At 39.3% G+C, this 12,842-nt stretch overlaps 1 protein-coding gene across 1 annotated transcript in view; it reads right to left on the reverse strand.

Moving 5' to 3' along the window:
- Positions 1–2,458: 2,458 nt before the first annotated feature.
- URI1 (URI1 prefoldin like chaperone) overlaps positions 2,459–12,842 on the reverse strand; it is a 64,650-nt gene continuing 54,266 nt past the window's right edge. Inside the window, exons 7-11 of the mRNA XM_019642744.1 lie at positions 10,842–11,010; positions 8,651–8,978; positions 5,617–5,759; positions 4,601–4,850; positions 2,459–3,271 (exon numbers count right to left, since the gene is read on the reverse strand). Of these exons, the coding sequence (XP_019498289.1) occupies positions 3,089–3,271; positions 4,601–4,850; positions 5,617–5,759; positions 8,651–8,978; positions 10,842–11,010 (1,073 nt within the window). The 3' untranslated portion in view covers positions 2,459–3,088. The remainder of the gene's footprint in view (positions 3,272–4,600; positions 4,851–5,616; positions 5,760–8,650; positions 8,979–10,841; positions 11,011–12,842) is intronic.

Genomic DNA, 12,842 nt, shown 5'->3' on the forward strand with positions numbered 1-12,842 from the left:
GAGCGGTCTGGTCAAGGGTTTCCGACACTAGTCCTGAAAGAGTAAACTGGTACAAAACTTGCCCTCCTGCCATAAACAGCTGGAAAACTGTACAGAATCCATAAGACGTGTTTTCAGACACTAGGACAACAGAGAGCACGAGCCTGAGACCCCTGAAATAAAGGCAACAAGGCACACAAGGTTAAAGGTTACAGGGGAGTCCTGTAACCACCACGGTTTTCTCTGTCAAGACAGTCTGAACCGTAGCCTGAGAAGGAATCCAAGCAAAGCAAGACCATGGAGAAGCCAACCGACAATTAACAAAGTCATCAAGCCTGACACTGATGTGCTGTGCAAAGAAAGGCACCTCACCTGAGACAGTGTCCCAATTACATAGCCCCAGGCTAAACACAAGAAAACCTGGACAAACCCAAACTGAGGGGCGTCTTCTAAAACCACCTGGCCAATACTCTTCAAAACCATCAAGGTCATGAACAATAAGGAACTGACAAATTATCACAGTCGTGACAGAAGTGGGGACGGGAACGGCAGCAGGAATGAGAAGGGAGTGATGCTTCTGTGTTTCTCTCTTCACCGAGCCCTGACTCCTAGAACCAGTTTCCCACTCCCCCAGATAATCATTAAATCCAATCCAGGCTGTGGAGCACAAAGGGGAACAACTGAACCCAACTGTATCACAAACGAGTAACAATCACAAGGGGCTGGGAGATAAAAGTAACCAAAGTCGCTTTGGAAAACAGTTTCTTGATCCATATTTATAAAGCGAAGGAAAAGAGCTGAGCATAAATGACACACCAGAATGCAACTCTGAGGTGAACTTCTGGATATGATGCATTTCTGTGGTATTCTTACCAAAAATGCAAATTCTCATTAAAATCACTTGAGTACCTCGAACAACCCAAACTGAGGAAGATCCCACAAAATACCTGACCGATGGTCTCTGCCAATGAGAGACCAAGAGAAACGGAGGGCATGGCCGAGGTGGGAGGGCACTATGGAGCAATGACACATAAACACCAGGATCCTGGAGAAGGCCCTGTACCAGAAAAGGAACACGGAGGTTCGAACAAGATGTGTGCTTCAGTCAGTGCTATGGCAGCAGCGTAAGTGCCCAGGATTTCACAAGTATGTTAAAGTTATACAATAAAACGTTCCAGTACCAGGAAAAGCTGGGTGAGGAGGTAGGTATGGGAACTCGGCACTATTTTTGCATTTTTCCTATAGGTCTAAAATTAGTTCAGAATTAAAGGGGTTTTTTTAGTCTGCTGTTCTGTTTTACAGTGGTTTCAAAGAGAACACTTAAGACCAGCTTCATTTTATCCGATCGAAATTTGAATTTAATATGAAATATAAAGCAAGAATATTAAGTTACAATGTGAAGAAACTTTGTTATTAGGCTGAAGCCATGAAGCGGGCCACACTACTTCACTGGTCATAGGAAGATGTTATCAAACACCTCTCCTTGCTTCTACCGCCATCTTGTTCTCTGAGGGAACATCTATTCGCAAGAAGTAACCGACGGCATGAACAACCGGAGGCTCAAAATGAAGCTCATGAACATGGGACATTACTTACTGACTACTGTAACCCCATGTCCATACAGAACACCACAGTCGCCCCACGAGGCAGTCTGTTTCGGGGGACACCTGGCGCAGGAAGGCTGGAGCAGGGGGCCCTCTGTACTCTCGGTTTGGTTTGTTTTTTTGTGGGGAATGGCCTGAGAGAAAACCAGCTTTTAACTAAAAAGTGTACGCACAGTTGATCAAAATTTACTAAAGAACGAATCTCCTACATTTTTAGGCGAGCTTTCAAACTCGATCTCTGTTCTGAATTACCCACTAACTTGTGGGGATTCAGGCTCTCCCCTTATTATTAAAATACATATTCATAAAACTTTTACAGTTGTGCTGTTCTAGTTACAAATAGCTTCTACTTTTCTAGGACATAATTTCACTTTGTTTAAGCAAGAATTCATTAAAGAGGCTATAAATAACCTTTAACTATTTAGCCATGAATAGAGGGTGGACTGGCATTGATGGCTTATTTTAGTACTAATGCAGAACGCTTTTTAAAAGCTACATTTTAGCATGCATCAAGCTAATGATTAAGACTTGCAGTGTAATTTTCCATGTTAGAATAAATTTCTGTATTTTAAGGAGTTTTGCTAAAAGTAAATATGTTATTTCCGTTATTAACTATGAGGAGGGTAGCCTTAGAGAATGAAAATGTGGGGAAGATTAAAACATAGAATTTCCTATTTAAAAAAAAAAACTTTTTTTTAACATCTAGACAGCCTTTCCTTCTCTCCCAAATATGATGCCAGTTAACAGCGCGCACTGAAAAAGGAGAAACGCCCATGAAACTGTGAGAGTCCAAGGATCCATTGCAGTGCATGCAGCATATATGTGAATCGAACACATTTCTACACTCAATCCTGAATCATAAAGTTCACAACATGTTAAGAGACAAAGTTTCATAAAATTTTTACTTGAAAAAAAATGTTTTACAAAATACCATTCTTCAGATCAAAGACACTTTCCCATGGGGTCCACAGAGCTTTCTGCCTTAGAGATTACAAAACGACAGTCAAGGGGAGAGGTCTGAAATAGCCACCGAGCTGCAAAACCTACAAGAAGTAGATTTTTTTAAAGTGCCTTTAAAATGCTAAAGCAAGTAATATAATTGTTGAATCTATTTGAAATTTTAAAAGTTTCCTTTAAATGGTCCATATGGTGTGCACATCATCACAGCTGGTACAAAACTGCCTGTATTTAGTTCGAAACACAAAAACAATGCATATGAAGAGTATTCTTTGAAAAATAAATCGAAAAGCTGCCACTGCATCATAAGGCAAACTCAGACAAGGGTGTTGACAGTATTCAGAGAATTAACAAAACAAGCCGAATATTCAAGTATCCAAACATCTACTTGGATTTTTTTTTGCTACCACTGATAAGATAAGAGAGCTTCCTGCCAAATTAACTCAGGACGCCTTATTTCCAACTACATGTGACGTATTTCGCTATATATATTCTAAACAAATGCAAAACTACGTGTGAGGATATAAATCCCCATTTCCGAGGAGCGCCTAGCTTTTCTGCTGCAGTCTGGCAGCTTTGAACTTTGAAACCCGCTTTGCGCTTCCGCCTGACCCCTCTGCCAGGGCCTCTCTGCGTTCCGGAATGGTGGGTAGCACAGGATGAGCCACAGCTGGGTGCGGTGCTAAGGAGGACGATAGAAATTCTTTTTCTACCACAGTTCCAGAAAAAGCCTAGAAGACAAAAGTCAGGTTGTGGTAATAAAAAGTAAATGAGATGCCCACAAAGTCTCTCTCCAGTATTTGCCAATTACACATTTCTTTTCATTAAAAGTACATTCATAAGATTTTTGGATAAAAAGACAAAATTCTAACATCAAAATACAAATCATTCAGAGAAATCAAATACCTCTAAAATATATCTTAATTACATTGCCAAATATAAATCAGTTTTTATAGTACATATACAAGAAAACAAAATTTAAAATGTTTTATCTGAAATTAAGCAAAAATGGGTAAATAAAAGGTCAACTTTCATACACTCCATTTATGTCTGGCCTATGCTGTGAAACAAGTACTGAAATAAACAACTGCCACTAGGGTATCAGACACCAGCTGATGCACAAGCTGTCCTGAGGGGGCCGCACACCCGCTAGCCCACTGCTGAGGGACTGACATCTCAGGCAGTGTCCCTTTATGCCATTATCTGAGTATTTCATTGCATCTTGTCTCAATTTCGAGAGCTGAGTGGAAACTGAAAAATGAAAGTGCTGACACTAGTGGAAATAAGCATCGGTCTCAAAATTTAATACAACTAATTCAATGGTGGAAATCAAAGGTTCCACAAAAAATGATTCTTTAATTTCAACTGGATGTTTGCTGGACTTATTGGGTCAACTGTTTCCTCCACTGGAACAAAAGTCATGTGTACAAAATGCTGGAAATATAACCAAAGATATATCTTTATATATCTTCTTACATGAAGATCTATAAAAATCAAGTTATGGTTTTTTAAAAAGGTTTCTGGTAATTGGAACCTCCCCTTTTCATCTTCTAAGAACTCATTATGTACAAACTAAAATTTGACTTTCATGTATATTTTGTAAACTTTCATGTATATTTTGCTTAACTTTGTATACCAAGTGTACAAAATTAGTCAAGACAATGTATCACTTGAACAGTTTTTTATAAGTTATTAGCTACCAAAAAGTACAAGTCTAGCATTAATTAGGTCTCATGACTCTTGAGAATAAGTTTATGTATAAAATAAAGCTACAGGATAAACAATGCCACTACCCAGTTGTTTATCATCAATATATTAAATAAAATCATTTAAAGACAATAAAATTAATGATTTATAGACCCACCTGTGAGATACAGCAGCCGCACTTTTCTAAAAAGGAGAAGATGGCCCCCTTTAAAGAAGTAACTTTTCAACCCCAAATAACTATGTGAAGCAGGGAAATGATAGGCCTTCTGACCTGAGCTACCACCACCTTTTCTCTCATGAAAAATGGCCAAAGATACTGTATGAAATAAAGGGTTAAAGACACACACACACACCTCAGGTGTTCCTGTTATGGGCGAAAGTTTCTTTTGATGGTTTTCTTGCTGCTCCTCTTCCAAAATGCTCTCGCTGGTGTCACTACAAGTGGCCTCTTCACAGCTCATGCTCCTCCAAAGCCCGCGTCTGTCATCAAGGTCGGCGGCACTGCTCTCACTGGTGTCACTGCAAACACTGTCCTCTCTGCTGCGAGACTTCAGGATGGACTTCCGAGGGACATATTCTCCATTCACAAGATCAACAAAAACTCTACACACCACAGACACACTCGCTTTAGGTAACGCTCAGACAGAGGAGAAATTGATAATAACTTCTGAAATCTTTTCTAGCACTTAACCTGAAATGAATTCAAACTTCCATCTCAAAGTTTCACAATCAAAATAATTTTGTAGACTTACATATTTTATATTATTGGGTTGTTGGAAAAGTCATGACATATTTTTTCTGTTTTTCATTGCAAAAATGCATCATAACTTTTCCGACAACCCAATATTTTTAAAAATATGATTTTTGGCCTAATAAAATATAGCACTTTACTTATAAACATGTTCTGAGTGACAATAGCTTGATTTGCCAAAATTCTACATATAATTAGACCTACTTAGAAGTCAGTAATTTTCACTATTTTACAAAGACGGGTCATGAAATAGCAGGAATTTTCAAAGTGATACCTTCTCCACAAACAACACACCAAGAGCCGGGGCTGCACACTTAATGTCCACCCTCGCCATGCACTGTCACGGCGAGTAGGACAGTGCTGCCCAGGTCACCAAAATACAGACTTTCACTTCCCAAGTTAACACACGTTTGACTCGATTGACTGGGGATGTTTTAAAGGTACCGGCGAAAGAGGAGGCAGGAGAACCCGAGCACCCACTGCTCTGTGGCTGGGCGGCTCTCAGAGCACCCCCTGTTGAGTGGCAGCCTTGATGTAAGGCCACTTGCCCTGCACACGTTCAGCTGCAGAAGAGGGCCGGGCCAGGCAGATGGCTGTGTGGTCTGCCGTGCCACTCACCTGTAAATGTCAGCAGGAGTCCTGAGCGTGGGCAGCTCCTGGGAACAGTGGCCACCACCACAGCTGTTCTTTCGTTTACGTTTGGCTTCTTCTTTCTTTTCACTGAATTTTAAAGTGGTATTTTTTCCAGTATTTATTCGGACCTAAAAAGTTTACAGCAAAAAAGTATGATCCTTGTGAGAAATTAAATCAAGGACAAAACAAAAATCAATAAACTCTGTAACTAAAGAAATAGTAGTAAGAGAAACAGTTTAAATTTTTGAGACCGAAATGATGTGTACTATCAGCGTGGGTTAAAAAGTCCTCACCTAGGGCCGGCCGAGTGGCTCAGTTGGTTAAGAGCTCGCTCAAGAGTTTGAGCTCTGAGCAACAGCGGTTCGAGTCCAGCTCAAGCTGAGCAGCCGCTGAGCTGCCAACAAACAGGTAGCAGGATGGCTCAGCTAAAAAAAAAAAAAAAAAAAAAAATTCCTCACCTTACTTTTACAGCATTTACATCTTCTTCAATGGCCAAACCTAGTCCTCAGTGACTTTATCATTATACAGAAAGTAAAATACAGTGACCCTTGAACAACATGAGTGTGAACTGCGCAGGTCTACTTATACGTGCATTTTTTCAATAAATATATTGGAAAATTTTTTGGAGGCTTCCTTATTACCATGAAACAATCGTATCGTTGACACTAGGCTGCCATAAAGCGATCATACTGCTGCCCCTTTGTTATCAATGCATGAATCATTATACCTGTAAATACGAATTTCTTTTTCATATTATCATTTTTTAATTTTTTTTTAAAGATTTTATTGGGGAATTGGGGAAGGGGAACAGCTAAGTTGTTGTCCTTCAGTCTTAGTTGTGGAGGGCGCAGCTAGCTCAGCTATAAGTCCAGTCACCTGTCGGCAGCTCGCGACCACTCAGCTCAAAGTGCCTTGTTCAGTCTTAGTTGCAGGTGAGCGTAGCCCACCATCCCATGCGGGAGTCGAACCAAAAACCTTGTAAGGAGCACATGCTCTCACCAGCTGAGCCATCCTGCCACCTGTTGGCAGCTCAGCAGCAGCTTAGCTCGGGCGCAGCTCACTGGCCCATGTGGGAATCGAAATGGCGACCCTGTTGCTCAGAGCTCACGCTCCTTACCAACTGAGCCACTCGGCCGGCCCCTATCTTCATTTTTGATGTCTAGCATTAGTAGTACCAATAATGTCTACAGTGTTTTGTATTATATAAGACAATACTGATGTAAGTACTGACAGATGATTCATGTGACAGACAACGTAAACTTACAATAGCGATAAACACGTACACTATTGTAGATGTGTTTTCTGTATGACTGTCTTACTAGCATCTTCTTTTCTCAGCTTACTTTATTGTAAGAACACAGAATATACTACATGTAACATACAAAACACGTTAACTGACTGCTTGTGCTATCGGTAAGGCTTCCAGTCAGGCTACTAGTAGTTAAGTGTCTGGGGAGTCAAAGGTTATAAGTGGATTTTTGACTGCGTGGGTCAGTGCCCCTAACCCCACATTGTTCAAGCGTTAACTGTACATTTAAACTAAATGCTGTTTTTATTATGATCTTTCACATCACTCCATTACTTTTATCTTTTTGGCTTAAATCATGTATCTCAAAACAAAGTAACCAAAAGAAATATTCTGTAAAAATACAAGCTTTAAGTCATAAAAGCAATACTAGGTAAAGCTTAAACTATTTAGAATTTATTAAATACCTCTCAGTTTTAGAAATCAAACTAAAAACTAAAAGCCAACGCGGTTCAGGATTAACACATTCCTCTTCTCTCCCTATTGCTCGGCATTCCGTATTAATGGCTGCTCTTCCCAAAACACCCCTGTAAATATTATTTATTCTTCCTCTTTTATCGAATGGAAAATGAGGAAAAAAATTTAAGCCTGAAGAAAAACCATGAAACAAACTTTTTTCCTAGCTAACCCATCAGTTTTTTCCAAAGAATTCACGAGATGCTCCCTCTAGTCTGAAGCATTAGACTGTAAAAGAACATAGTTATTTTACTTCATATTAGAGCAGGGTAGCTTTCGGGCCCTGAGAAATGTCCACTATGTTTTAAACATGTTCCGTTAACCATCACAGGCACTGAGAACAGACACAGGCGCTCCCTGCAGGGGACCGTTAGTGAGGGAGCGCTAAACCCAGACAGAGGCGTCCCCGTCCTGTTCCACCCACACCACGGTCTCCTGGGCCTTACTTAGGTTTCCTGCCGAAAGCAAACTAGAAGGACGAATGCCCACTGGCTCCCGAGAGCAGCAGTGATGAGCCAACAGAGGTCAGGGAAGGGGCTAAGGGGCCTGTCCTTCCAGCAACCACCATTAACCTGCTTCCATCAGTTTTAAATACTGGGATCCCACATCATGTACACGGGAACAAAAGGCCTTTTGATACTGAAGAAAAGCTGAAAAACCCTGTACTCTTAGAAGATGTCTCCAGTAACCCCCAGCTCTGAAATGCCAAAATTCTAAAGTCATGATTGCCCACAGATGTTTATATTTACTTTGTCAGAAAAGGAGCTAATTTTTACTTCCTCCTAAGTCTTTCCATTTTGCTCATGATGCTCCTATTCATTTTATGCCCACACAGAAAACAACAACCTGGTCTAATTAAAAATTTAACTAACGCAGTCACTTCCAAACATCCTAAATACACCAAATGCCCACAGTATAACAAACTCTAGAATTCTTAAGAAAACTTTTTGAATGAAGGACAGACAGGTGAAGTTATAGTAGCTACTGCTCAAATCTGATCCCCTTCCAGACCCCGAACAATTTGAACCCTATTGCAGCTTCCGAAAACAATAGCCCAATCCCAGCTAACTCTCTATATTTATTCTTTCCTTTTGCTTTTTAGATAAATTGGTCACAACAAGAGGCAAAAGATGGTTTGTCTGTATGACACTATTAATATTAATGGATCACTGTTAATACTTTCTTTTCAAGTATATAATTGATGATGTTTAATGTTCAAGTTATATGCAAAATTAGGCAAGTTAAAAGTATACAAACCCTCTTAGGCTCAACAGTATGAGAAAAATATATTGTTGGTACAGAAGTATCTCCAACTCCTAAAGCATCATGGACATTTTCATTTTCATCGTCATCACCACCATCGTCTTCATCACTGTGATGGGAAGTGGGACCATTCACTGAACAGTTTCGGTGACCATTCACTGCAGCCCTGAGCGGCTCTGGGTCTGTAACGTCCCTGTAAAGACTGCTGGGGGCAACGGAGTCGGCTCCTTCGTTCTCCACATTCCCATGCATGTTCTGATCCTCCTTTTCCTCTTCAGAAGACGATGCATCTTCTCCATTTGCAATCACAGTATCAGGCTTACTAGGAAAGCAAAAGAGAAATTAACAAGATCAAACACACACACTAGAGTTTTACATATTTTCATTTCAGTTCATTTCAATAGATAAAAATAAGAATTTTGAGTAGGGTTTTAATTAGAATTCTAGGTTAACAAAAATGTTCTGAAATAAACAGGAAAACATCCGTTCCTATGCTAATTTTGTATATTGTAGTTATTCACACATAAGTAGAATATAGATGCTTTTTATCTTTGCAAGGAGGATACTGGCTATACAAAATATAAGTACAATACAAATAATACTCTCAGAAATTTTTAAGAAATGCATAGGGAATATGTATCTCTATTTAAAGATCAGAAATTAAAACCACAGAACATGAACACATTCTTATTTTCTATTTCTATACTCAGGACATTTTATAAGCATGCATTATTATAATTTAAAAAAATAAAGGACTTATACATATGCACATAAATGTAATTATATTTATACACATACATACATGCACATTTTTTATGCCTCGTCCTACAAAGGATTTGTGGACCTTATAAAAATAACAAAACCAAACGCAATACAACCGAAATAACATCATGCAAAAAAGGAGACTCATGATCAAAAAAATCACAAGATTCAAAACTGGGTTTAAATAATGAAACTGTATCAGTTAATCAAAAACATCGAAGAATTTATAGGTGAAATGGTAGGGAGGAAATATCCTTTGTGCTGCATGCCCTGTTTTCCGCAGAAACTAATTACTGTATACGGTACATCATTTAAGCGAAATAATACAGGAGCCTCTGTAGTAACAGATTTCACTGAGCACTTTCACAGTTCTGAGTGAGTGCTAATGTGTATTTCAAACAGCAGTCTGGGAAAGTTTTTCATACACATAACTACCTGACCAGATTACAAACTGCCTGCTCAATAAACAGAAAAGTTTGCCCAGGAAAGCAAGGATAAATATTTTACAGTAACAAACTTAAATTCAAAGCAAATTTTTCTTTTCAACAAGTTATTCAAGCATATAACAATATCCTGCCTAAAATATAAAAATACTTCATTTAAGTATTGGTCAGAGCATGAGCTCTGAGCAACAGGGTTGCCAGTTCGATTCCCACATAGGCCAGTGAGCTACACCTGAGCTGAGTTGCTGCTGAGCTGCCGATGGGTGGCAGGATGGCTCAGTTGGTTGGAGTGTGTGCTCTTAACAACAAGGTTGCTGGTTCAACTCCTGCATGGGATGGTGGGCTGCACCCCCCGCAACTAAGATTGAACACGGCACCTAGAGCTGAACAGCCGCTCAGTTGGTTAGAGCGCATGCTTTTAACAACAAGGTGCTGGTTCGACTCCCGTGTGGGATGGCAAGCTGCCCCGCAACTAGACTGAAAACGGCAACTGGACTTGGAGCTCAGCTGCGCCCCTCACAACCAAGACTGAAGGATAACAACTTGACTTAGAGCTGATGGGCTCTGGGAAAAACACACTGTTCCTCAATAAAGTTAAAAAAAAAGAAGGGGAAGGGGAAGGTTTAAAAAAAATGTAATGTAATATATCAAAAGCCATAATTATTATAAGTCAACTACTGGTTTATCTCAGGACTTCACTGTATAAAGTATGGCTGATGTCTTGTAATTAATACCATAGGGATATTGATTTTAAGCATCTCTGCACATACACACGGGCATGTGCATGAACACACCCCTAAAAGAAAATCTAGAGAATTAACATTTATTTTAGGGTGGCAGGATTGTTGAAGTTTTAATATATTATGGTTTTTTGTATTTTCTTCAATGAGCACATATTATTTTATTAATGAGGAAAAAGATTAGGAAGGCACTGTGTATGGAAACAAATTCTCTTGGAAGGACAGTTTGCCATTAGGTACCTGTCAAGTTCACCCAGCAATTCTTCTTGTCTCTCTAGTTCTTCAAGTCGAGCCCACAGCTCCCTATCAGCAAGCAAATCCTTGGATTGTACATCATTTGCAAAATCTGCTTCAAAAATATCTGAAGTTTTGGGTTTGGAGTGAGGTTTATGAGCAATTCGGTGCTTTGCTGTTTTTTAAAAAGGGAAGACATGGCTGTTAATAGTCCACTTCAAAAAGACACCAGCCTAGACTTAGTAAGACTTTCTTATGAGACGAGGGGACACTGACACAGAGGGGGCATGATTTTTAAGCCAAACAGAACTCCAGGATACCGTCTCTTAGAATCTTGCCATTTGAAGTGTGGCCCTACGACCAGCAGCCCTGTCCCTGGAGGACATTTCAGAGACACTGACTCTCAGGGCTTCCCAGGACCTGCTGAGTCACAGTCTGAGTTTTAATAAGAGTCCCGGAGGATTCACATGCACGTTCAAGATTGTGAAGAGCTACTTGAGCACTTCAAAAATGCACAAGCACAAGTGGTGCTGACGCACCCTGGTTACAACGCAGAGGTCAGCACAGCAGTGCCCATCTTCCCACCTTGCTCAAGAGAGCTCAGCTACTAAAGGAACACATTAGAGCCTCGTCACAGGGTACTGTCACCTCTAAGGCACTGCCAAGCACGAATACACTAGGAGGAACCTATGGAGAGTAATCCCTGGAAAGCTTTGACTGTGATTTTACATGTATGAACATTTCTACTTTTCAAATTGCTTTATCTTATTTATCTTTATCTTATCTGTGAGGGCAGGAGATAAACTCTGAACTCAAACCTATCTGCTTTTCATCTGAAGGAAAAAATATATATATACACACACACACACACACACACACACACACAAACACACACACACACACATATATTGCACAAATTAAAGCTTTGCAGAAGGCACTGGGAATATAAAACGCTGTTACAAGGTCCAGTACTGACAGATGACCTCCATCACATATTCAAATTTACAACACTGTTTTCTAAATTTGAAAATATCAAAATTATATTTCATAGTCTATTCTCTGGAACTATTAGTGACAAAACAGTATTAACAAGTTTTACGTTTCAGACCTGTAAATTACATAAATCTTTCATTGGTCACCACAAACAAAAATCATAAATTGTCTTTCAGCTCTTTAATTTTAATATATGTCTCTTTTACTTCACCTTCTAAAACCACTTGTGATGCCACGTCAGTAGAGACGGTATGGATAGAATACGGCTTCTGAAATTATCTCTTTCAACCAATAAATTCTCTTCAGGATAAATTACTAAAATACGAACTTTATCAAAATTAATGTTTAAAGTAACAGTTTTCTACAGTAGCAAAGTGTAGACCATTTCTGTAACTTTAAATTTTTCACTACTGTAACACTTTACAACTGACAGGGGAGCTACTGCCTTTATACAAGTAAACCACACACACAGCCCGTCCTTGGCCAGGGAAGGCTGTGAGATGAGCCTGGGAACCCCGTGTCCTGCGTGGGGAAGGCCACTGCAGGGAACATGAAACGAATGGCTCAGGTATGCTCAGATGCTATTCACTCTCCTCTAAACACAGCATCTCGACCTACAGTTTTAAAAGGAGAAAAACTAGCAAAAGATGTATTATGACTTGACCAAGGTCAAAGCCAAGCTTAGGAGCAGATCCATGCATAGAACATGCATCTTCTGAGTTTAAATGTTTGCATCATTAAACAACTTTGAAGGAAGTCATGTAAACTCATCACATAATAGATGAATCAGTCGGGAATCAAAGTTTTTCATCAAAAAGTTATTTATCCATTAGTTTTATATTTTAAAATATATTAAAACATATAACAGTTTTATATCAAAATTACAAAAGTTAATTATAAAAATTAATGGACAAATGGAATAGATGTTTGCATCTTATGAATTAAAAAGTATCATATAATATAATCCCAATATCTCACAGAAAACTCCTTGAAATTCAACACAATTGGCAAATA

Source organism: Hipposideros armiger, unplaced genomic scaffold (assembly GCF_001890085.2).
Source record: "Hipposideros armiger isolate ML-2016 unplaced genomic scaffold, ASM189008v1 scaffold_4, whole genome shotgun sequence".
Taxonomy (NCBI): Eukaryota; Metazoa; Chordata; class Mammalia; order Chiroptera; family Hipposideridae; genus Hipposideros; species Hipposideros armiger.